This window comes from Nematostella vectensis, chromosome 8 (genome assembly GCF_932526225.1).
Source record: "Nematostella vectensis chromosome 8, jaNemVect1.1, whole genome shotgun sequence".
Lineage (NCBI taxonomy): Eukaryota > Metazoa > Cnidaria > Anthozoa > Actiniaria > Edwardsiidae > Nematostella > Nematostella vectensis.
In genome coordinates this window covers 15137334-15161901 of record NC_064041.1, presented here as the reverse complement: position 1 = coordinate 15161901, position 24568 = coordinate 15137334, and the positions used below count along the sequence as shown (strand labels likewise).

The following is a 24568-nucleotide window of genomic DNA, read 5'->3' as shown; positions in this document are numbered from 1 at the left end:
TATGAATGAATCCCAAAGAAGTGACTACCTTACATCGCCACACTTGTCCGGCTACCCATAAGACACATTTTTGTTTTCTCACTATAAAATATTTTGATCTTTCTCATTGAATGTCATGATTTTTTTACCAAGTAGATTTTAAATTATTTTGGTAAATTAAGCTTTTTTTTTAAGAAATATATTTTTTTAAATATTAATGAATGTTAAAACATTCTCATATTCTCAGTTTTTCTGAATTTTATTTCGGTGCTATCTCTTGTGTAGCACACCTTGAGTCAAATCCCACCTCAAGAGAAGATGCTTCTTACCATTTTTTGCCCCAATCAGTGTTGTGATATGGAATTTACAATAAAAAAAAACAAGATTATACATGTTTTTATTATATCCAAAGGTGGTGGGCAGTAGAATGTTTGTCATACACAGGGTCCAAACAAATTGAAGATCTCAGGTATCCCAGTCAACCCTGCGGCAGGGTCTAGTCTAAATATCAATCAATTCTTATCTTGAAAACTGTCGTTTTTCTATCTCGCTAGGTCAATTCCTTATTAGGACATACCATATTTGGAAGTCCGCTTCAATCATTTTTTTCGCCTATTGTCACGCTTAGGCCTAGTTTAAAGGCCGCATTAACGTCTGATTAAATTCAGCCGTATTAAATTTTTACAATTTTATACATGGTTAATCCGTCGTCTAAAACCATTTTATACGGCCGGTCGAATGAAATACGGGTCTGCGAGATAATACGCCTGGTCCAGCCGCATAGTACGGCTTAAGTCAGATTGGTTTTAGACGCCGTATTATACATGCGCCGTATCAAATGCATAAGTTATTATAATGAATGCAAATGTAGTTAAACCGGCAAAATACGGCTATAAGACGGCATTGGTTTTAAACGCCGAATTGGGTTCCAGACGAAGCGAAGGATTATCCAGCGGTTTTAAATAATGTTTTAGCTAAAACCTGTGCGCTTTACAACATCATTGAACATTGTATTTATTGGACCTCTTCTTTTTTTCGAAGTTAAAAGGCGACTTACAAGAAACCCACGTCTCGATAAAATCGCAATTTCATATTCAAGCACACAGAACACTAGTTTCGTTTTTGCCAATTTGCATGCCTGCTTTTCTACTCGATAAAGCATAATACTTCATGTAGCCATCAATAGGGTTTGGGTTAGGGTCAGTATCTAGCACACACTATATTGGTGGCTACATGTTTCAACCCGCGAAACGAGCCATGTACCGCTGTAATTGTGATAGCGCAGGCACTTATTATAGCCCGCTAGAACTAAATTATATACCTACGCCTAATTTAATACGGCGTCTAAAACCATCGCTATATTTACGTCGACTAAAATTCGACTTTCATACGGCGCGACGTTAATGCGGCCTTAAACTGTGTAAGTCGGAAATTTCCACGTAGAACTGCAGGATTTCGTATTTACTACGATTTTGCCGGCCACCATTTTAAAATACGCCCAGGCCCCAGCGTTTATAGAACATCACAGGTTTCCCGCGCTCTCGCCCAAGTTGATATTGTGTTTTTGCACTCACGGGAACTCTTCACCTTTTCTACCAGATTTTAAGCGGCGCGAAAATCAGGTAAGAAATGAATAACTAAATAACCAGACCATTTCACAGTTAATGGTTCGCAAAGTGTCTCGAACTTCTTATGTTTTCTGCTCAGTACCGTGCACGCGCAAGTTGCAGTCATGCCAATTTGTGTTGCATCTCGCTTTTCTGATTGATCCTCCCAGATTTATTTAATTTGCATTTTACGGATTATTTCTGATTAGCTATCGTTCTGATTGGCTATCGTTCCTAATTGGCTTATATCTCTCTGATTGACGTGTTCATCTGGCTGGTTCCGTCACGCGCATGCGCGTCATAATTGAATCTACCTTTTTTGCATTTTACAAATTCACAAACCAGCAATGGATTCAAAAGGTAGGAAAGCATAACAAATCTCTTACTCTGCATTTATCGGTTTATGTAATTAATCAGGCACTTGAATGACAAAAGACTTGTGCTCAAATGTACTTTTACGTTTAATATAAGTTTACTTTCAGCGCCAGAAGAAAAACAAGTAGTAAAATTGAAAGACCAGGAACATCTCAATTATCTCAAAGATGAACTCAAGGTACACATCCACTGAGCTTTGCTCAATAATGAAAGAGTCCTACTTTACAGGGGGTAGGTGGGTTGGGGGAGGGGAGAAGTGAAGTCGATTACTAACAATAAAGGTCCATCCGCCATTCCACCATACAAGGCTACGCATTTTACCCTTTTACAGGTTCCGCTGACTAACAAGCAAGGCAAAGTCCTGCTTCCTCCGGCACGCGATAGCCATGGCTGCGGGTACCCTGTGTACGTGAACCCGAAACAGGTGATGCGCATACTGAGGAGAAGAGAGACGAAGAGGCGACTGTCACGTGATTTCCGTGGTGACTGGCCGTGAGAGCTCGAATGACTCATTCAGAGGCCTCTTTTTTCATAAGATTATAGACGAAATCGTGGTCAAAATGTATCTCCTTGTAAAATAAATCCCAGCAATAGAAAATGTACCGTGCACAATTTAATTGACTTAGAAAACGGCGAGTGAATAATCGTCTACAGTGCGCAAAGGCTCTATTACTAACGGCTAACTCGCGGCGCGTCAAGGCTCAATTGCACTCAGATTTAAGGGGCAGCGTCATGGTACTGCGAATGTCTGGAGTCAGTGTTTATTGTAGGCTTTTAATTGTCTACAAAAAGTTGAACTTTAAGCTGTCAATGCCTTTAAATAAAATAATTGCCATTATTTTATTGCTAAACTAATTGCAATATTTGATTGAAAACTGGGTTTATTGACGTCCGGGCCGGAGAGCTATTGCAAAGCTATTACCATGACACTGCCTTTTTTTTCTTCCTTTTTTTTTATACAATTTTTCGTAATTGGTAATTGGTTTTTGTTTGGGTGTTCGTAATTGGTTTGGGTCTCTGAACTTGGCGCAAGATATAAAGAGTGTTTATAACTTATTTTTAGTCACATTTTTAGAGTGGTTCACTTTAGGTCGCCTCTCACCTTCTTTATTACATTAAAATATAAAGTCTAATCTCACATATGGTAGCGTGCGCGCCGACCGCAAGGCTAGATTATTCCCGGAAGCATCGCAAGCTAACATATGGCTGTTAACTGGCGCTTACTCCAACAGTATTGTTGGCAGCGAGAGTATGCAAGCAAACTGTCTTTTTATTAACAATAACATTAATTTATTAACATCTCCAGGCTCAGATGATCATGACGGCACAAGTGGTATCCAGTGCCAAAATATTTTTTATCACAAGACAGTTGTGTGACACTGATGCGTGCAATTTAGTTCTTGCGTGACCAAGCTGTATATAATAAGTAAAAGCAACAGTGCAGAATAGTGACTTCTGTACAAATTCTTTGACCTTGTGCTTGGCCCACAACGTGGCATATCGTGATGGCGTTGCGTGACGCCTAATAAATTTTATTGAAGTTTCCACTGCAGGAAGCATGACATGGCGTGACATGTTGCCCCTGGTCACACCGTGACATGGCGTGACATGTTGCCCCTAGCCCACACCGTGTCATAGCGTGACATGTTGTTCCTGTCGAATTTTCCACATCGCGACATGGCGTGACATGTTGTCCCTGTCCCATGGTCCACACCGCGACATGGCGTGACACGCGTGATAACGTTGCGTGACACCTAATACATGTTGAAGATCCATAGTAACCACTGAACGAAGCCCTTGATCCTGGCCCAGAGCCCTCGTCGTGATATGACGATGTTCTTGATCTCCTTGTCAGTGGATATGAAGTTATCTATGATGGTATCTTTGAGTGGAGATGGCCAGTGCTTGGGCTTGCCTTCGTCAAGGTTTAACAGGCATACTTGACGAATCTGTGGCACATCGAAAAATGCTCTTAATGCTCGATTTCTTTCGTAGATTTGTTTTGGAGAACATGACAATCTACATAAATCAAATTCCGGCAAAAGGAGGGATGGGAGGTTGAAAGAAACACGTTCTTCGGGTCGCCAGCCACAAAGGTCGTTGGTAAAATAGCCCCCTCCAATAACATATACGTATGGATACACCAACTCACATATTGCTTGAGTGAGAATTCAGTGTCGTAGTTATCTGCGGCGAGCAGCACAATCTTCTTGCTGGTACGCAGGGGGACTTCAACTTCCTTGCTGTAAGCTATCATATTTTCGTGATGGCGTTCCTTGCAGATCGCTTCTAGGCCCTCCTGAAAGAGCAGGTTCACTAGCCTTTGTTAGTTCCCTCATTTTGGATAACAGTTTTCTTAAGCGATTATAATAAAAGTAGCAACAGTCATTCCGTGAAATTCCAGCACATTTATACATCAGTATAAATTTACTGTGAAAACAAACAAAGAACGAGTACACTCTCTGGGCATCAGGAAAATAATCGCGCAGTTTTACACGTTTTAATCATATTTAACGAAATTACCTGTAGTAACTTAAAGGTTTCTTGAATAACATCAAATTCTTCAAAACCTACCTAGAAAAAAAAAGATTTACATAAACAAGGTTTGAAGCTAATCACCATCCATGCCGCTGGAATTCTGAAATATGAGGGAGCGGATACAACATAGTTGAGTTGAAGGCACGGGAAGAAGACCAGGAAGCCGCCATACGACTCACGTCTGACCACGGAACACAGCCTAAAAACCAGAGAGCACGGGGAAAAATCCTCGGAGCAAAGGCAAGAAATAACAAGCTCAACACACGTAGGAACCGGGTTCGAACAAAAAAACTTGTTCGTGAGAGGCACGCACGCACTGCGTGACGCGCTACCAACTGTGCCATCAAAGCTCCGCAAATGTCACTCTCAGACGTGCCAACGAGGATGGTAAATATTACTTTTGCATAGGAACACTACTCTTACTTGGGAGCTTGAATACAGGGACTTTACTCTGTCCATCTCTGAACCAAGTCTGTGGAATAAAAAGAGTCGGGATAACTGTCTCATTTACTATCAATATTTGTAGAGTCGCGATAGCTCAGTGGTACGGGCTTCACCTTCCAAGCCAGTGGACCGGGGTTCAATCACATGTCAGGTCAGCTTGTTTTATATTTCAGTGGCGTTAACCTGAATCTTTATAAATGGACTGTGCGAATCCTTCGTCTTCTCTGGTAATCTGGGACATCAAGCCGGAGCAAGAGACCATGATATAAGAGAACAAATCCCCTTGGCCCATGATAACGTCCAAGAAAGCTATTTTTAGATTGCGCGAGCTTGTCAATCATAGCATCCATACATGGTTCGTCGCGCCATATTTGGTTATGGGCACCACGAGCTAGTACAATTTTACACCAATTTTTTCCCTCTGCACTTCTTTACTTCTTTCGCTACCTGTTTTTATCCTTTTAGCTGCTCTTCAAGGCTCATGATCACAATGCTACTCATGGGGTGGTGTCCTGTTATCTGTTAAGTTATCTAATGTTCAGTTATCTAAATGTTATATAAATAATTGAACGGGAAGACGTCGGGGAGACGGTGAATTTGGAGTTCATTCAAGATGCATCGTGCAGACTCCTAAAAAGTTATTTTTCTCTGCAATTCGGTGAGATAAAATACCAAGGCATTCTCAGAGTCTATGTTTTGTATTTTAATACAAGAAGGCCTTTATTTTTCTTTGATTTATAACATTTTTAGATGAATGAACTTCAATTTTTCACGCACATGTTCAGAAATCATGTCACTCAAGAAACCCTTGTCACTGGAATAAGATCTACTTCATTATAAAGACTTGAAATATTTTATTTGTAATATCGGTGTGAATATAATGGTATTAAGTTCTGGATGTATCTTTTTCATTAAAAGGGAATTGGAAGAAAATCGTGTTTTGTAAACACAGATTTATTATTGCAGCGTTCGTAAAAAGGAAGGTATTTTCGGTCAAAAAGATTTCCGAAACATCCTTTGCCGGATCACATTGCTCAAGATGTGATCGCGCGTAAGACTCATGTTGCTAGGAAACGTGAGCGCTAACCAATCAGAGACGTATCTAAAAATAACTGCTTGTTCTAAAAATAGTTTTTATTGACGTCATCATTGGAACATACCCTAATACGGGGGATTCGTTCTGTTACATCATGGTCTCTTGGCCGGAGACAATGGTACGTGGCACAACCTTCTGTGGCAGTGCTTAAACATTAAACTCACACTCGTGTTTGAGAATTTCGTGGAGCACCCTGTATCTTTACTGATGGGTTGCCCATAGTCTCTTTACGGGGAAAAATTCAATCCGAAAAGGAAGTTTAACATCACAGTAGAATAATAGAGTTTTAAATATAGTTTTTATAGTAGAGCTTTAATTTTATTTCCTACAAGCACATCACCTCATATCCATGTCTGTCTGGTCTTATTTCCTACAAGCACATCACCTCATATCCATGTCTGTCTGGTCTTATTTCCTACAAGCACATCACCTTATATCCAGGCCTGTCTGTTCTTATTTCCTACAAGCACGTCACCTCATATCCATGTCTGTCTGGTCTTATTTCCTACAAGCACATCACGTCATGTCCAGGTCTGTCTGGTCTTATTTCCTACAAGCACATCACCTCATATCCATGTCTGTCTGGTCTTATTTCCTACAAGCACATCACCTCATGTCCAGGTCTGTCTGGTCTTATTTCCTACAAGCACATCACCTCATATCCAGGCCTGTCTGGTCTTATTTCCTACAAGCACATCTCCTCATATCCACGTCTGTCTGGTCTTATTTCCTACAAGCACATCACGTCATGTCCATGTCTTTCTGGTCTTATTTCATACAAGCACATCACCTCATATCCAGGTCTTTCTGGTCTTATTTTATAGAAGCACATCACCTCATATCCAGGTCTGTCTGGTTTAGCGGCAGGATAATCTTGTTCCCGGATGTACTGTCCCTGAACAGCACCAACAGCTCCTTCACCTGCACCAGAAAAATAGGATTACTTTAGAACGCTTCCACGTACGGTTCCACGTACTTTTTTTCTATTCAAACAAATTTCGTCTCAGAAAGCATTTCATACAGGAGGGCAGGAAATATACTTTTGTGTCATACAGGTGTGGAAAATATTATCTAACTTTGTGCAGGTTTCTGTCATAAGTGCTTGAGCTACATGGTATTTGAACAGTTTTGTTATGATTACGTTTCGTAATTCGCTACAGTTGTAAAATAAACATGTTTAGGGATTTCACCTTTCGACAATTCCTAAATCGTTATAAAGAATTGGTGTTACCCACAGTCTACCATGGGTGCTCTATAGCGACATTTTCACAGGAAGGCACGGCATTTCGATATCATGTGATTTAGGTTCAAGGGAGGGGATTTTGCATTTACACCAGAGCAAAACAAAATCACGTGTTAAAAAAACAGTGCGTCCCGTATAGATCGATTCTAGGCCGATCGATTCTAGGCGTTTCCACGTGGTAGAAAACTTGATGACAAAAATTGAATTATCTTGTGTATGTTGTGGTGCATTAAATTCTGGAATTCACACCTTGACTTCAGCTTGTGTCTTGAGTAGTTCCATGTTATCTTGCCTAATGGATAAAGTTTCGTCCTCCAGTCTTGTCTACAAGGAGTCACATGAGTAGTTTAATGGTAAGGCTACTCTAGAACATCATGGAAAACGATACAAACTGGCCTGTGTAGCGAGGACAAGGAGATTGGTAAAGCAAGCATTAGAGACTGCTCAGGCTTGTTACATGCAACTTTACTTGCAACATGCAACTCTAGCTGCAACATGCGACTTTACCTGCAACATGGCCAGAAATGGCTTGAAAAACCTTTCCTCGACCGCGATGCCTCCATCGTCGCGAAATACCTACGGCATGAAAAGGAATGGTCTGTAAGATTGCAGAACTTTGAAATGTGTCTGCAAATAATCTTGATCTGGGGATTTAGGCAAACTGTCAATGCTAGCGCCAATTTGTAGAAAGTATTAAGCAACCAAGTCAAGGGTTTGCCCGCGCTGTCACACTATGGAAAACGAAGAACACTTTCTTGTCAAATGCCCAATTTACAAAGAACTTAGAAATACTCTTTCGCAACAACTAAAAGACATTTTCCAAACTTTTCAGATCTAATAGCCCGCAAAAACACCATAGTATTGTAGTTAAATACATTTATGACTGCTTTTTTATTAGACAATCTTACTAATAAATATTAGAGAATAATGGCCTAGGGAAATCTTTGTTCACGGCACTCTAATAAATCTGTCTGTCTGTGTCAACTCCCCTCCCTCTTCCCTGAAAAATGATTCGCGTGACCCCCCTCCTTGGCCCTGTTCTCCCCCCCCATGGCCCCTGCATGTTCATTTACATGCGACCCCCCCCCCCTTCCATGGCCCCTGCCAATTCCCTCGTCTCATCTGCCCCTGTAGCTTGGTTCACCTGTAGTGCGTCTAGCTTTGCGTTCTCCAATATACGGCTTAGCAGCTTTGGCGTCCGCGGGGATCTCTCCTTGTTGCTACATTGATCTTGGAATAATTCTATAATAAGCAGAAGAAAAACTATGTATCTGCACCAAATTCGCTTCTGTTTAAGGGTGCATTTACCTAACGAAGAGGGCTGGTTGCTACGGGCCTTCAAAATACATTGCCTTCGACAAAAATGTATAAAATTTTGCAAACAAGCTTGTGATAAAAAGCACTTCTCATTTCAGTGGCGCCATCACCACGCTTGGCTATAGAACATCACCTCTTCCTAGAGATCCTGAAAATAGCCGTTTTGTTGGTTATACCTGTAAGATTCACCGAAGCTATTAGCGTCAGTCAAAGCGGACGAGTCGTGAGAGAACGGAGACGACACTCCGGGCAATAACCAATCAGAACTCTCTGATTTATTCATGGCTCTTTAACTGGGAACACACGTACCTATCGCCCTGTCTGACGCCTTTTTGAGAACTTGCTCGAGGGCTTTGGTGTTTCTCAGCTCGTAAGAGTCACGCAAATTACGCAATGATATCTGGGAAGATGTGTTGCGAAAATTATGCTATAGTAACGTCAATTTTAAATAAGCATCAATCGCTGACAGAACATCTCTCATCGCCAACGGTCATCAGTAATATCATAGTCATAACCTCATCATAGCTTCCATCGTGATCACACATCAACACCACCGTCAATACCACAACACACCTACTAACAAAATCATAATCATTACCACCTCCATCACAATCACCACCATCATCATTATCATCACCATTATTATTATTATCTTTATCATCATCATCGACCAGCATCATCACCATAACCATCACAAATACACACCATCACCATAGCAACACCTTAATTACTATAATAAGTGATTAGTATCAATAGTATTAATTACTATAAATATAAATATATAGTACATATCACCACTATCTTTTGAAAACCAAACCTTCAGTCTTTCCAGATGCGTTTTATATCCTTGACCCTCTGATAGGTAACTCAAACTTGTACTGCAAAAAAATATTATGGAGTTTATTAATTACCATCGTCATCACCATCATCTACGTGACCATCACAATTATCATCACCATTGCCATCACCATCATCACCATCACCATCACCACCATCACCATCACCATCACCATCACCATCACCACCATCACCATCACCATCACCATCACCATCACCATCACCATCACCATCACCATCACCACCAACATCATCACCACCATCATCACCACCATCATCACCACCATCATCACCACCATCATCACCACCATCATCATCATCATCATCACCACCACCACCATCATCACCATCACCACCACCACCATCATCACCATCACCACCAACATCATCACCACCATCATCACCAACATCATCACCACCATCATCACCACCATCATCACCACCATCATCACCATCACCACCAACATCATCACCACCATCACCACCAACATCATCACCACCATCATCACCACCATCATCACCACCATCATCACCACCATCATCACCACCATCATCATCATCACCATCACCACCACCACCATCATCACCATCACCACCAACATCATCACCACCATCATCACCACCATCACCACCAACATCATCACCACCATCATCACCACCATCACCACCACCACCATCATCACCATCACCACCACCACCATCATCACCATCACCACCAACATCATCACCACCACCACCATCATCACCATCACCACCAACATCATCACCACCATCATCACCACCATCACCACCAACATCATCACCACCATCATCACCACCATCACCACCACCACCATCACCACCACCACCATCATCACCATCACCACCAACATCATCACCACCATCATCACCACCATCACCACCAACATCATCACCACCATCATCACCACCATCACCACCACCACCATCATCACCATCACCACCAACATCATCACCACCATCACCACCAACATCATCACCACCATCATCACCACCATCATCACCACCATCATCATCATCACCATCACCACCACCACCACCACCATCATCACCATCACCACCAACATCATCACCACCATCATCACCACCATCACCACCAACATCATCACCACCATCATCACCACCATCACCACCATCACCACCAACATCATCACCACCATCACCACCAACATCATCACCACCATCACCACCAACATCATCACCACCACCATCACCACCATCATCACCACCATCACCACCAACATCATCACCACCATCACCACCATCACCACCAACATCATCACCACCATCACCACCATCACCACCAACATCATCACCACCATCATCACCACCATCACCACCATCACCACCACCATCACCACTATCACCACTATCACCATCACCATTGCCATCACCATCACCATTGCCATCACCATCACCATCATCACCACCATCACCACCATCATCACCACCATCACCACCATCACCACCATCACCACCACCACCACCATCACCATCACCATCACCATCACCATCACCATCACCATCACCACCATCACCATCACCATTGCCATCACCATCACCGTCACCATCACCACCACCACCATCATCACCAACATCATCACCACCACCATCATCACCACCACCACCATCATCACCACCACCACCCCCATCACCACTATCACCATCACCATTGCCATCACCATCACCATCATCACCACCACCACCACCATCACCACTATCACCATCACCATCACCACCATCACCATCATCACCATCACCACCAACATCATCACCACCATCATCATCATCATAATGATCACCATCATCATTACGCGTATTTCTTGGTGCTTGTTGCCTCCACATTACTGAAAACCTCGCGGATGAGTGTCGAGGTCACCGGAAGCTGCACGTGGTCCATTTCTTCTTCTGCGTCCAGCTAGAGAAGTAAAAAGAAAACATTCTTTTTATTTACAATAGCCATGATGAAGTTTGACAATTTAAGATTCTTCCATGAGCTAACGTAACTTCTTAGAGTTATCCCAAACACGAACTTTCGCTTCCCTCTAGTCAGTAAAACTAACTAATGATTTCAGGCTCCAGCCTGTTTTTCATTTTCTAGGCGATGGTTCTTTAAGAGGTATAAATAGGGCAATAGGTTTAGGGGCGAAAAAAAGGGTGGGGCATTTTTTTTGTAAATGGTCAACATAACAAGGTTATTCTGCTAGCCATGTATATTATGCTCTTGCAGTTTGCCCCGAAAACCAAGGTTCCCCTTACCTCAATTCTCCTCTGCACGTCGCTGCACATCAGCATCGTCTTCTTGTCGTTCATGTCGACCGCCTTTTCGTGGCTCTGCTCCACCCGTCGGCTCAAGCTGCGTGAGGAGTCGTCCGTAGCGTTACCCAATCTGAAAATGTGATTGGGACAAAAAGCGTATATGGGTAATGAGACAAAAAGCGGATATGATGAATGAGACAAAAAGCGGATATGGGGAATGAGACAAAAACGTATATACAAATACATCTGCAATCGTCAACATAAACAACAATAACTAATAAAATAAGAAATCAAAATTGGGCATCGACAACAAATGCAACCGTGCCTACGAACGAACGACTACGTCAATACCAGCAAAAAATGATGAGCGCGAACATGCTACAAGCGACAAAAAGGAACTTAAAACAACTCAAAACAACAAATTTATTTGATTTATTTTACAGCAGCTCACCCGAACAGCAAATGTGAAAGCAGCTTAGCGGCCTTGTCGCGGGCGATCTCATGCCATTCCTGGCGGGGGAACAATTAAACATTTGCGATCTTTCTTTATTAATCCTACTCTTGATAAAGCCGAGTTAGGCCCAGATTAAACGGCTTGCCAGTGTCGCACCATTCTGGTTCTGTTGAGGTTCGACCATAGAGTTGTTCAACAGTAAACGGGGGGTCGAGCTTCTAATCAATTCAATTTCGTGCCGCGCTAGCGTATCTGACGAACTAGAGAGGAACGATAATGCAAAGGCTGAAGTAAAGAAAGGGGAATCTGTCGGCAGAGAATTGACGGGTACGAAGCAATTATTAGACAATTTGTATATGCTATTGGCCCTAACCCCTCGCCAAATCTACATCTACGTTGTCTACATCTACAGTCGATTCCTTTTTATGTCATCTAAGAGATTTTTACAGAACTGTTGACAGAATTTAGAAAAAGTCTCATCACTCACCGGTTCAATTAACACATAGTTTCTGCCACCGGAGAAGTGAAGTTTTTACTTAAAAGGTGAAGTTTGTACTTAAAAGTACATATTGGATCGGATCACCTGATATGATGTATATGTCGTTTTAATCTCACCTGAAGTTCAACTGGAGGAATGGGGCCTGAAAAGGAATAAAGTTAAACTCGGCTTGTACATAAACGCCAATAAAAATTGTGAACAAAGGATAGACAAACAGGTCATGTTAATTAAGATCAATTGAAGTTGTTATAAGCTTGGAAGAATGTACAGAATATCTTAAACATTGGAACGAATGGTTGGACAAGTTAGTTAAGATCAATCGAAGTTGTTATAAGAATGGAAGAATATACAGAAAGAGCAATTAAACATTGGAACGAATTGTTGGTCAAGCTAATTCAATTAGGGTCAATAAGATAAAGATAAAATAATAGCGGAGCCACGTGATCATCACACGTGCATGGCGCCAGCATCACGTGGCGCTAGAGACCCGGATGTGCTCACCGTGATCGTACTTGTTGTGCAGCAGAGCCATCTCTCCCTCGTAGAACTCCAAGCAGTCCTCATTAGCGGTGCGCTCAAGTTTCTCTAGAAATGTATTCCAACGGCTTGGGATCTAGAGCACAAGCCAGTTCGATAGGCAAGACAACTTGACACTCGTCTATTCAAAGCAGCAGGGAGAGGGGACTTGAATTTTCTATGACTTTCTATTTTTGCCTCCCGGGATTGTTCCACCCACTTTCCCCTAAATGTTTGGCTCAGTTAGTCTCTTAGAATATATCTACCACCCCCTCCCCCTATATATGTGGCTCTGCAACTCCCTTTTTGGTTCTGCTACTCCCCCACGACCCCAATCCTAGAATAGTTTATCTTTTTTCGAATAATCCAAACACTAGAACCTGAGAACACCCCCTTCCCCCATCCCCCCTGGGCGGTATAAGAAAATGCAAAGGGCGAGAATCTGAAACTGAGGCACTCGGAGATTCAATTTTGGGAGGCTTCAGGCTTGCGACCTACTATCGCGGATAACCCGAGACAGAAGCGTTGTAGACTTCCACAGGCAGGTAGTTTACCTGAGCGAGGGAACCTTCGTTTGCAGCTTCTACAAGAATCTCAAGAAGAGACGCCAACTCGGGACCAGTGATCGGAGATCCTGCGGACAAAATAATCATCCATCATCATCATCATCATCATCCATTATCATCATCATCATCATCCATCATCATCCATCATCATCCATCATCATCCATCATCATCATCCATCATCATCATCCATCATCATCCATCATCATCATCCATCATCATCATCCATCATCATCATCCATCATCATCATCCATCATCATCATCCATCATCATCATCCATCATCATCATCCATCATCATCATCCATCATCATCATCCATCATCATCATCCATCATCATCATCCATCATCATCATCCATCATCATCATCCATCATCATCATCCATCATCATCATCCATCATCATCATCCATCATCATCATCCATCATCATCATCCATCATCATCATCCATCATCATCATCCATCATCATCATCCATCATCATCATCCATCATCATCATCCATCATCATCATCATCCATCATCATCCATCATCCATCATCATCCATCATCCATCATCATCCATCATCCATCATCATCCATCATCATCATCCATCATCATCCATCATCATCCATCATCATCATCATCCATCATCATCATCATCCATCATCATCATCATCCATCATCATCATCATCCATCATCATCCATCATCCATCATCATCCATCATCATCATCATCATCATCCATCATCATCATCATCCATCATCATCATCCATCATCATCATCATCCATCATCATCATCATCCATCATCATCATCATCCATCATCATCATCATCCATCATCATCATCATCCATCATCATCATCATCCATCATCATCATCCATCATCATCATCATCCATCATCATCATCATCCATCATCATCATCATCATCATCCATCATCATCATCATCCATCATCATCATCATCCATCATCATCATCATCCATCATCATCATCATCCATCATCATCATCATCCATCATCATCATCATCCATCATCCATCATCATCCATCATCCATCATCATCCATCATCATCCATCATCATCCATCATCCATCATCCATCATCCATCATCCATCATCATCCATCATCCATCATCCATCATCCATCATCCATCATCCATCATCCATCATCATCATCATCATCATTGTCGTCGTCGTTGTCGTCATCATCATCATCATCATCATCATTGTCGTCGTCGTTGTCGTCATCATCTACCTACACGTAAACACGCTCACGTACTTCTCCAAAAAATATTAATCAGATAAGCCTTCCGTCCGTGCGGTTTGGTTCGCAGGCGCGAACGGGCGTGTGACACAACCTCTTTTAACACCCTGTTTTACAGGACGAAATATGATTCGCGGTGTTGTTAGCGTGTACCGTTTTTACTACTCGTGGGGTATAGGGTACATGTAGGGTATATGTGTGGTGTGAGTGTGTGTGGGGTATAGGGTACATGTAGGGTATATGTGTGGTGTGAGTGTGTGTGGGGTATAGGGTACATGTAGGGTATATGTGTGGTGTGAGTGTGTGTGGGGTATAGGGTAAATGTAGGGTATATGTGTGGTGTGAGTGTGTGTGGGGTACAGGGTAGATGTAGGGTATATGTGTGGTGTGAGTGTGTGTGGGGTATAGGGTACATGTAGGGTATATGTGTGGTGTGAGTGTGTGTGGGGTATAGGGTACATGTAGGGTATATGTGTGGTGTGAGTGTGTGTGGGGTATAGGGTACATGTAGGGTATATGTGTGGTGTGAGTGTGTGTGGGCACAAGGTAGGGGTGGGAGGGTTAGTGTGTACCTCATTTCTACTCGTGGGTTGTGTCTATATGTTGTGTGTGTTTGTCCCCTATGTGTATGTTGTGTGTGTTTGTCCCCTATGTGTATGTTGTGTGTGTTTGTCCCCTATGTGTATGTTGTGTGTGTTTGTCCCCTATGTGTATGTTGTGTGTGTTTGTCCCCTATGTGTATGTTGTGTGTGTTTGTCTCATGCACTGTCTTTTCCCTTGGTGTCTTATGTACCGTTTTTCCCCTTGTGTCTGATAGATCTCCTCATCTTCTCAAGCAGCTCATCTCTCTCTTCTCGATACTCTTCAGTCAAGTCTTCTTCACGTGCCTGTTAATGTAATAAGGTTTCTAGCGTCACATACGTCAAGTGTTACATAAGGTTTAAAGCGTCACATACGTCAAGTGTTACGTAAGGTAATAAGGTTTATAGCGTCACATACGTCAAGTGTTACGTAAGGTAATAAGGTTTCTAGCGTCACATACGTCAAGTGTGACATAAGGTTTCTAGCGTCACATACGTCAAGTGTGACATTAGCTCAGACACAAAGAGCACAAAATTTCACATATGCCGAGTGGACATATGCGGGAATATACATCTTCTACCAACAAAAAAAAAGCATGCAAGAAAACAGCAAGGAAACTTGATGTGACGTGACATTTGAGATAAGGATATCACCTTGGATAGGTCCTGTAAGATGGCCTTGTGACATTTGAGATAAGGATATCACCTTGGATAGGTCCTGTAAGATGGCCTTGTGACATTTGAGATAAGGATATCACCTTGGATAGGTCCTGTAAGATGGCCTTGTGACATTTGAGATAAGGATATCACCTTGGATAGGTCCTGTAAGATGGCCTTGTGACATTTGAGATAAGGATATCACCTTGGATAGGTCCTGTAAGATGGCCTTGTGACATTTGAGATAAGGATATCACCTTGGATAGGTCCTGTAAGATGGCCTTGTGACATTTGAGATAAGGATATCACCTTGGATAGGTCCTGTAAGATGGCCTTGTGACATTTGAGATAAGGATATCACCTTGGATAGGTCCTGTAAGATGGCCTTCTTTGTCGCAGGGAAAAACAGGGTGTGGCACTCTACACTCGGAAAAATAGCTAAAACAAAAACAAAGCTCGAGTTACACTATATACTATATGGGTGAGATTCCATCGGTATGAGGTATTAAAAATTTGTTTGTTGTCGAATTTCATACCCTAAAAAAATATTTTTTTTCTGCCTGGATTGTTGGAATTTCTGTGTTTTTTTTCCAAAGAAAGCCCAATAAAATGTAGAAAGTTCATAAGCAGTATCTTCTTTTGAGGATACTGGCGTGTGCTCCGCTGTCTTAAGCATGAGATACCAGCCCAGTATGATCACTTAGCAGCCCAGATTGTTGGGATACCTGCGCTTTACCTTTGAGGCTAATGACACGTACTTGGCTGTCTTTAAAATAAGATCTAAGCACAATATTATTACTAATCAGCCCGGATTGTTGGGATACCTGCGTTTTACCTTTGAGGCTAATACACGTACTTGGTTGTCTTTAAAATAAGATCTAAGCACAATATTATTACTAAGCAGCCCGGATTGTTGGGATACCTGTGCTTTACCTTTGAGGCTAATAGCGTGTTCCTCGCTGTCTTTAGCAGGGGATGCCAGTAATCTGTGCAGCCATGACGTCGGGTCTTCGTTATTCTCGGTCAGTTGCACAAAGTCTTGAACCACCTGTGTTAAGAACCTTAGTCACTTTCCGATCAAAATCGTAATGACTGACTTTGATTATGAAGTTATAACTGCATTGTCACTAGTTTACTTCCGGAGATCCGACGAAAACCTCGACCGTTGAATGACAATAGAATCTATAAGAATCCACTCTATTTAACAGGCCATCCGCTATAAATTATCAATCACATCCTCATAGACACACAGCTTTCACAATTTTGAAAATCATTGGAGATTGTTACGTAATCGACCGGAAGTAAACTGGTGAAAATTAGGCTTTAATGAGACCAAGCGGTTGTGACGAACTTATGCTAATTCTCATTACATAATCGCGAATCAAGGTCACCAATCAGGAGAAGTTTTAAGTGTGTGGTCCAACCCAATGTTAATTCTCATTACATAATCGCGAATCAAGGTCACCAATCAGGAGAAGTTTTAAGTGTGTGGTCCTACCCAATGTTAATTCTCATTACATAATCGCGAATCAAGGTCACCAATCAGGAGAAGTTTTGAGTGTGTTGCCCTACCCAATGTTAATTCTCATTATATAATCGCGAATCAAGATCACCAATCAGGAGAAGTTTTGAGTGTGTTGCCCTACCCAATGTTAATTCTCATTACATAATCGCGAATCAAGGTCACCAATCAGGAGAAGTTTTAAGTGTGTGGTCCAACCAAATGTTAATTCTCATCATATAATCGCGAATCAAGGTCACCAATCAGGAGAAGTTTTAAGTGTGTGGTCCTACCCAATGCTAATTCTCATTACATAATCGCGAATCAAGGTCACCAATCAGGAGAAGTTTTGAGTGTGTGGTCCAACCCAATGTTAATTCTCATTACATAATCGCGAATCAAGGTCACCAATCAGGAGAAGTTTTGAGTGTGTTGTCCTACCCAATGTTAATTCTCATTACATAATCGCGAATCAAGGTCACCAATCAGGAGAAGTTTTGAGCTTGTTTGACCTACCCAAAGCAGTGGTGGGAATTTAAGCAAATCGTGGTTGAAGTCGTTGTTCCATTTTGCTTTTGACATCTGGGACTTGAGGGCGAACAGCTGTTGGTGACAAGAATCATAGAGCATCAGACAATTTTCCAAAAAAATTCTAACGCATCGTGATCATTTGTCGTCGCTGTAACGTTTTTCGCTTGAATTTGACAATAAAAAAGGTAACTCGTAAATGTTTGTCACTTTGGAATGTGTGACGAATCAACACAATCTCGAAAGCAAAGTTATGTCAAAATGCGAAAGAACACTGCGCGAAAATTTGCAAAAATCTTTGCGAGAATTTTGAGATGTAGTGTACAGTTCGTAATATTGATATTGGAGTGTATACCCCTTAGAGAGGGGGGCGTAAGGGTTTGCGCGGTGATGCGTCTTTGCCTTAAATCTGCCGCCGTTTCTAGTATTTTATTTTGCGGTTTTTTGCGTTTTTCTGTGCGGTTTCTTTGCGGTTTTGCGGGTTTCGCACCCCCCTTACGCCCCCCTCCTTAGACGTTGTCAGCGCTTATGGGTATTAGAACATATTAGTATTAGGTATAAGAACATATATGGTGATGACAAGTAAACAAATAACATAATATATCAATATTTTTCTGCAATACTACGAGATGCATAGTATATTTTCACAGTAAACTGTTATTTGACATTTGACAGCGTTTTTTTAAATAGATTATCAGGTGCATAGATCAATGAAGGGCTAAAATAAACGAACCTGTGTACGTCGTGACAGGAGCTCTAAATAGTCAATGTCTCCCTGGTCAATGATCTACAGCGAGGGAGGACAAAAATATCAACAGAGGCGAGAAGATGGGGAGATGGCTGTGTTTGGCATAGCATCATACAGACCGCAGCCGATAAATTTGACGCTCCGATTAGATGTGCCACAAGTGCTAGGCGTGTGCATCGGATGCTGCCGTTACGGGCACCCCTTTCACCCACCACCAATAGTCGTCATTATTGACGCGTTAAGCAAAAAATTATTGTGCAACCCCTTCCCCAATACTCTTAAACAAACTCTTTGCCAATCCTCTTGCGCAAACCCTTTACCCACGAATTTTACAGAAACCCTTCTAGACTGAAATCAAGGTTGGTCATTTTTTTTTTTTGCGAATAGGCAGTTGTATTTCTTAATCTGTAAACAATAAAAAAGATTGTCTGGTCGATATTCTTAGTTATCAATGGCGCACCTTCACCGAGTTATAAATCAGGTATGAGCTGAGAAGGGTAGCAACAGCGAACACCTTGGCATCGTAGCTTTCTGAGACGTTCGTCGCGGCAAACCCTAGGAATACAAATACACACACAACACCGTCTCACATTTATAAACATCCTTCGCATTTTCAAATGCAAACAATTACAAAGACGCGGTTGGTCGACAGTCTTTAAATATCAACAATGCCATTGGTTACAGTAAAGATTTCAGCTTAAAAAAGTTTTAACATTTCCGAGCTGTTTTCCATCTCTCTGGGCTTTTTTCTAAACCTTTTCTGATTTATTAAGTGTTATTATATCATTAGAAAACATTCATCTATGCGGTGTTTTAATAAATCTAACAGTTGGTTGTTCTAGTGTGTCTTTACCTTCAGTGTCGAGAAATACAAGTGCGACCTCCTGTCCATCTTGGAGCTTTATCTTTAACGGCTGAAATTTTTCAAACTTATTTTGTAAAACATTTTAATACCGTTAATTAGGATCAAGGACCGGACGCAGGGATGGGAGAAATCAAGGTTACTCACAGTTACTTGGTTCGTTAACACTCTTTTTCTCCACGTCTAATCTTTCCCTCCATTACTTTTTTCCTCTTCACCCTTCACCCTTTTCACCCTTCATTTTCTTTCTTAAAATAACGAAAGTTCCACCTATTGATGGATATTATCGACTACTCATTTTTTTCTTGAAATAACAAAGAATTTCTTCCTATCGATGGATAATATCGGCGGCTTGCAGTGTTCTGGTAAGAAAGATGTTCTTAAAAACATTGTTGGATCTGGTTTACTCTTCAATTTCTGGGTTTTTGATAAACGTACTTTCTGTACCAAAACCTCAAGTACTATTTCTAATCCATCTCCATTCGCTATGTGGTTCAATACACTCAACAAACACAACATATTTATCTGAAATATCAAGGGGCATTTAATAAGTCTAAGTAAGAGTGGTGCGGTGTTCATCATTCCTCATTATTTCCTGAAATAACACTACAAACCATTATTCACCCATGCAACCCCCCCCCCTACTTCCCCTCTATTTCTAAACCCTCAACTACGCAGAATAATTTTTAAGTTTTACCTTTCCCCACATCCAGATCCCCATAGTTTCTGGTCTCACAAATGGTCCTACTCCAAACCCTGCTTGTTTGCCCATCAGCTGGTTGAGCAGGAATGACTTCCCAGTATGGAACTTACCAACCACTGCTACTGTGGCTATGGGCTCTGTGAGAAAAAAAGGTATTTTTGACAAAAATAGGGCAAGTGGAAATGTTACATCCCTTTAAGGACTGTAAAATATCAAACGTTCTTGTAAAATTTGTGTTCTTGCAGTGGCAGATCCAGGATTTTTCAAAGGGTGGTTAAGGTTTTGAATTTTATCAACATCTCCCTTAATTTTCTGCCCCCAAAGGACATCATTTCATAGTATTTAATTTAATAGTGTTTCCATGGAGCCCAAAGAACCATCGTTTATCAACCATTGATCTGTCAACCTGTCACTATGCTCCCCCTTCACTAGGGGTAGACCTTAGGATATTTCAGAGGATTGGTATGGTCCCCCAACACACACACCCACATCCCTGCGCACATCTGCACAGCTACCAAAACGTGCATCATTTTCTTATTGAGGGATCATCAAAAGCTATCTTTTTTCCATATGATACCATACCTGTACAAATCCTGACTCTAGAAGACACGTCTAATGGCTTGACCCTTACAACCCTCTGTGACTGCGCATATAACTGCTTTCTCACTTTTCTACTCTCAGAGAAGTTTAGCTATTATTCACCTTGTATAAGCTGAAGAAGCCTAAGGTTCTCTTTGTGTAGAACTAGTTGCTTGTGTGAGCTCTGGTCTGGATAAACAAGTTGAACAGGTTTGTCCAGTTCTTTGATTGAGCTCCATGAATTTATCTGAGAGGACTGGGACTGTTCTTGGAACTCAAAGTTCCTAAAAGCTTTGTACTTTCCAGGACTTGGGCTGTTGTATGTTTCTGGCTTCGGGCCATGGAATGAACTACATGTGCGATCAACATGGCAATCTTTGTTTTTATTTCCGACATGGCTTGAACTGATTGCTACACAGAAAAACAAAGTTAAATCAACACATAACAGCTAACATTTCAACAGTGGCACACCAGGGTGGCCAAGAGACCTTCCCACCATCCTACTGACAGCCAAAAGTACATATACTGAATAAAATGTCATGCAAAACCAACAAGCACATAGCATGACAGAGGTCATATAACTGCATAGGAAAGTACTCCTATTGAAAACCAAACTTCTGAAAGAAAAATAATAAAGGACGACATAGATGGACATACATACATCATATTGGATGTTTTATACGGACATACAGCTTGACGGACAGACCTGGATAGACTTACAGACAGACTAAAAGGCAGGTAGAAATACAAGTATCTGTACAGATAGATTAAATGCCAATAACAGAATTATTTTGCAACGACGAAAAGCTAACTTTCGAAACGTCAGCAAAACTACTCTTGCTTTCACAAGAAAACATTTCAACCTTGTGCTGATTTATTTTCCTTCTAACGGCCAGGCAGTAAGGGTACAAAAAGCACATTGTAATGGAATGAGTACATAGTCATAATGAATGTGGCAATAGCATGGACAAACAAAATCAATGATTGATTGAGAGCAGGAATGTCGCGCTACAATGACTAAAATAAACACTTGCAATCCGATCTTTGGTTTGATTTAATAGCCATCTAAAGCTCGTAAAATTTATTTAAACTTTCATCCCACCAATTCTGTGGAATAAGTGCCAAGTAAATGGTTACATTTAAAAAACTCTCCAAAGTTGGATCGTTATCAAAACGTTAATGAAATTTATAGCCAAATTCGTTGTTGCGCGACCTCCCAGAATCAAAAAATTCCTTTCTTCGTTTGGGAATAGCGCGTAGTCAATCAAACCAAACAATCAAAACCAGACGAACCGCCCCCAAAGCTTGTGTCTGACTACGCGCTATTCACAAACGAGACAAGGATTTTGGATTCGCCAAGGTCGCGCAACAACGAATTTGAATGAATACAAAGTTGGATGCGGAAGATTGAGATTGTTTCGCAACTAATCTTATGAAGTATCTACTTACCTTGAGCTTTAATCAAACTTAGTAATCCCCAAGCAAAAATAATCCACTTAGCGCACATTTCTGACACGATTCCCTGACAAATACAAATTTCTGACAAGTCGCAGAAAGTTCATCTTCGAATTTGGCAGACAATTAGTAGCGACAATCTTATTGGCCATTCAGAATTAAAATATGACCAATAGGGGAGCGGCTTGTATTAGGTATGTTATAGCAAAAATAAGAAGAAAAATTTATATTGGAATATATCATCATTATCATCCAAACATTAATTCAAATTTACCCTCTATAATGTGTTTAGGTGTTGATTAGGATCATTTGAAATTGAATTATCAATGAACCCGGACCCTATAATCAATAAACCAATCACAAAAGTTGTTCTATCAAGTAGACCCAACTCCCCGCCTTATCCAATATGGCGGCCGAAAGGGAAGACCATTCACCAAAACTAGACGCCATTCCCGATGTTGATATCGATGAAAGTGGTATATTTAAATACATCTTACTGAAGATAACAGATGGGGATAAAGAGAAAAATATCGTCAGGGGCTATGAATGGGCCGATTTCCATGGTACAAATAACAGATTGAAACAGACTACCCTCTTTGTCTCTATGCTTGATTCAGAAATTAATACTTAAACTATTAAGTATACTTATGTAAGTAATGGTTTATTTCATTTCTCAGCTGATATTTATGAAAGAGTCCAGCCTGGCATAGAGGAACTAGGACTGGGTACAGAGTGTGTCGGTGGAGGAAGGATTCGCCACAATGCCGCAAAAAAAAAGATCTTGGTTTATGGCTTCTCGATGGTGAGTCCTAGTCACACTAGAGTATTTCAATGAACAACATTGAACAATGTTTAATATCTGCAAGAGAGCTCTAAGCTTGAAAAAAAAAACTTTTTATTCTTGTTTACATCTTTGAAGACGACCTAGTTTTTTCTACAAAATACTATAGTGTTCCCATTGCTCTGTTAATACCATTTTTTTTATCATTTCTGATTGATTACATATAATATTTGCTTATCATTCCAGGGTTTTGGAAGAGCTGACCACAAAATCTCAGTAGCTAAGTTAAAGGCTGTCTATCCAAACTACACAGAAATAACTTTTTCTAATGATGGTTACTGATAAAAAGGGAATCATAGAAGGTATATTTATGAATCATTGCCATGGTGTGAGGAGAATTAAAATGTAAAAGCCATCTTTTCCTTTAGTAGGATGGAAACTATCTATTTCCTGTGATAGGGTGATTAAGATCCATGGCATGAAGATAGTGCTTTGCACCCATTTAATTTTTTATGCATTACAATTTATTTATCATCAAGGCCTGAAGAGGAAACAAAAAAAAAAATGAGTGCTCATGAAATATTCTGATGGAGAGGGGGCAAGGGGGGAGGAGAGACCCTTTAGAGAGTCCATTTTTTTCTTAGCCTACCCTTGTTGGGTATTTCAATTGTCCTCCCCATGCGCTTGTATATGGTTATGTCATGTCCTTTGGACCCAAATTCTATATGGTTCCTGTATTAGTAAATGATTAACGACCAAGCATTGCGCTACATGTTATGTTTATTTATGTATTATTATTATAAAGCATTGTCTTGATTTTAAATAAAGAGGTAGTATTATGGGGTTTTCTTCTGTATTGTTTACAAGTGTTCAAAATTACAAGTTATGCATTTTCAACAAATAAACATACACAAAAAGGAGAAATTTGTACATGTAATATTGTTTGTATGTATAGTATGTATGGTGGAGTTGCCCTTCAGATGGGGAGAATTTAAGAAATAAAAATACTGAGCAGTGGAGGAGTTAAGGCCAACAATCCCATACAAAACTTTTTTGTGGAGACAACAATAGTCTTTATCATGTTTTTTAAGCAATACCTCCTAACTGCTTCTCATAATTGATGCTCTTGCAATAATAAATTATATGTTAAAGTTCCACACACATTTTGTGTTAGTGTATCTGT

The 24568-nt window shown here is 40.9% G+C and overlaps 2 protein-coding genes across 2 annotated transcripts; one reads left to right on the top strand and one right to left on the bottom strand.

The window, feature by feature from the left end:
* Nucleotides 1-3211: 3211 nt before the first annotated feature.
* LOC5506032 (guanylate-binding protein 2) lies at nt 3212-22743 on the bottom strand. The gene is made up of 26 exons (XM_048731599.1): nt 22599-22743; nt 21273-21560; nt 20565-20707; nt 19859-19919; nt 19466-19560; nt 18991-19044; nt 18246-18332; nt 17162-17276; nt 16590-16666; nt 15784-15877; nt 13737-13816; nt 13168-13279; nt 12783-12808; nt 12165-12223; nt 11714-11843; nt 11269-11372; nt 9417-9477; nt 8909-8999; nt 8427-8524; nt 7790-7858; nt 7532-7606; nt 6875-6960; nt 4923-4971; nt 4485-4535; nt 4114-4260; nt 3212-3910 (listed from the first exon to the last, which is right to left on the bottom strand). The coding sequence occupies exons 1-26, from the start codon at nt 22654-22656 to the stop codon at nt 3716-3718; spliced, it is 2505 nt and encodes an 834-aa protein (XP_048587556.1). The 5' UTR covers nt 22657-22743; the 3' UTR covers nt 3212-3715.
* A 237-nt stretch (nt 22744-22980) lies between these two features.
* Nucleotides 22981-24305, top strand: LOC5506033 (14 kDa phosphohistidine phosphatase). Its single transcript, XM_001626698.2, has 3 exons — nt 22981-23167; nt 23282-23406; nt 23632-24305. Exons 1-3 carry the CDS (start codon nt 23011-23013, stop codon nt 23725-23727), a joined length of 378 nt encoding a protein of 125 aa, XP_001626748.1. The 5' UTR covers nt 22981-23010; the 3' UTR covers nt 23728-24305.
* The last annotated feature ends 263 nt before the right edge of the window (nt 24306-24568 follow it).

Excerpts from the sequence above, each read along its gene's own strand:
- LOC5506032 (XM_048731599.1), bottom strand. The coding sequence starts at position 22,656 with ATGTGCGCTAAGTGGATTATTTTTGCTTGGGGATTACTAAGTTTGATT. Across the intron at positions 15,878-16,589 it reads TCTTACAGGACCTATCCAAG|GCACGTGAAGAAGACTTGAC; the intron begins GTGATATCCTTA and ends TTACATTAACAG. Across the intron at positions 12,809-13,167 it reads GCACAACAAGTACGATCACG|GCCCCATTCCTCCAGTTGAA; the intron begins GTGAGCACATCC and ends ATTCCTTTTCAG.
- LOC5506033 (XM_001626698.2), top strand. The coding sequence starts at position 23,011 with ATGGCGGCCGAAAGGGAAGACCATTCACCAAAACTAGACGCCATTCCC. Across the intron at positions 23,168-23,281 it reads TGAATGGGCCGATTTCCATG|CTGATATTTATGAAAGAGTC; the intron begins GTACAAATAACA and ends TTCATTTCTCAG. Across the intron at positions 23,407-23,631 it reads TGGTTTATGGCTTCTCGATG|GGTTTTGGAAGAGCTGACCA; the intron begins GTGAGTCCTAGT and ends TTATCATTCCAG.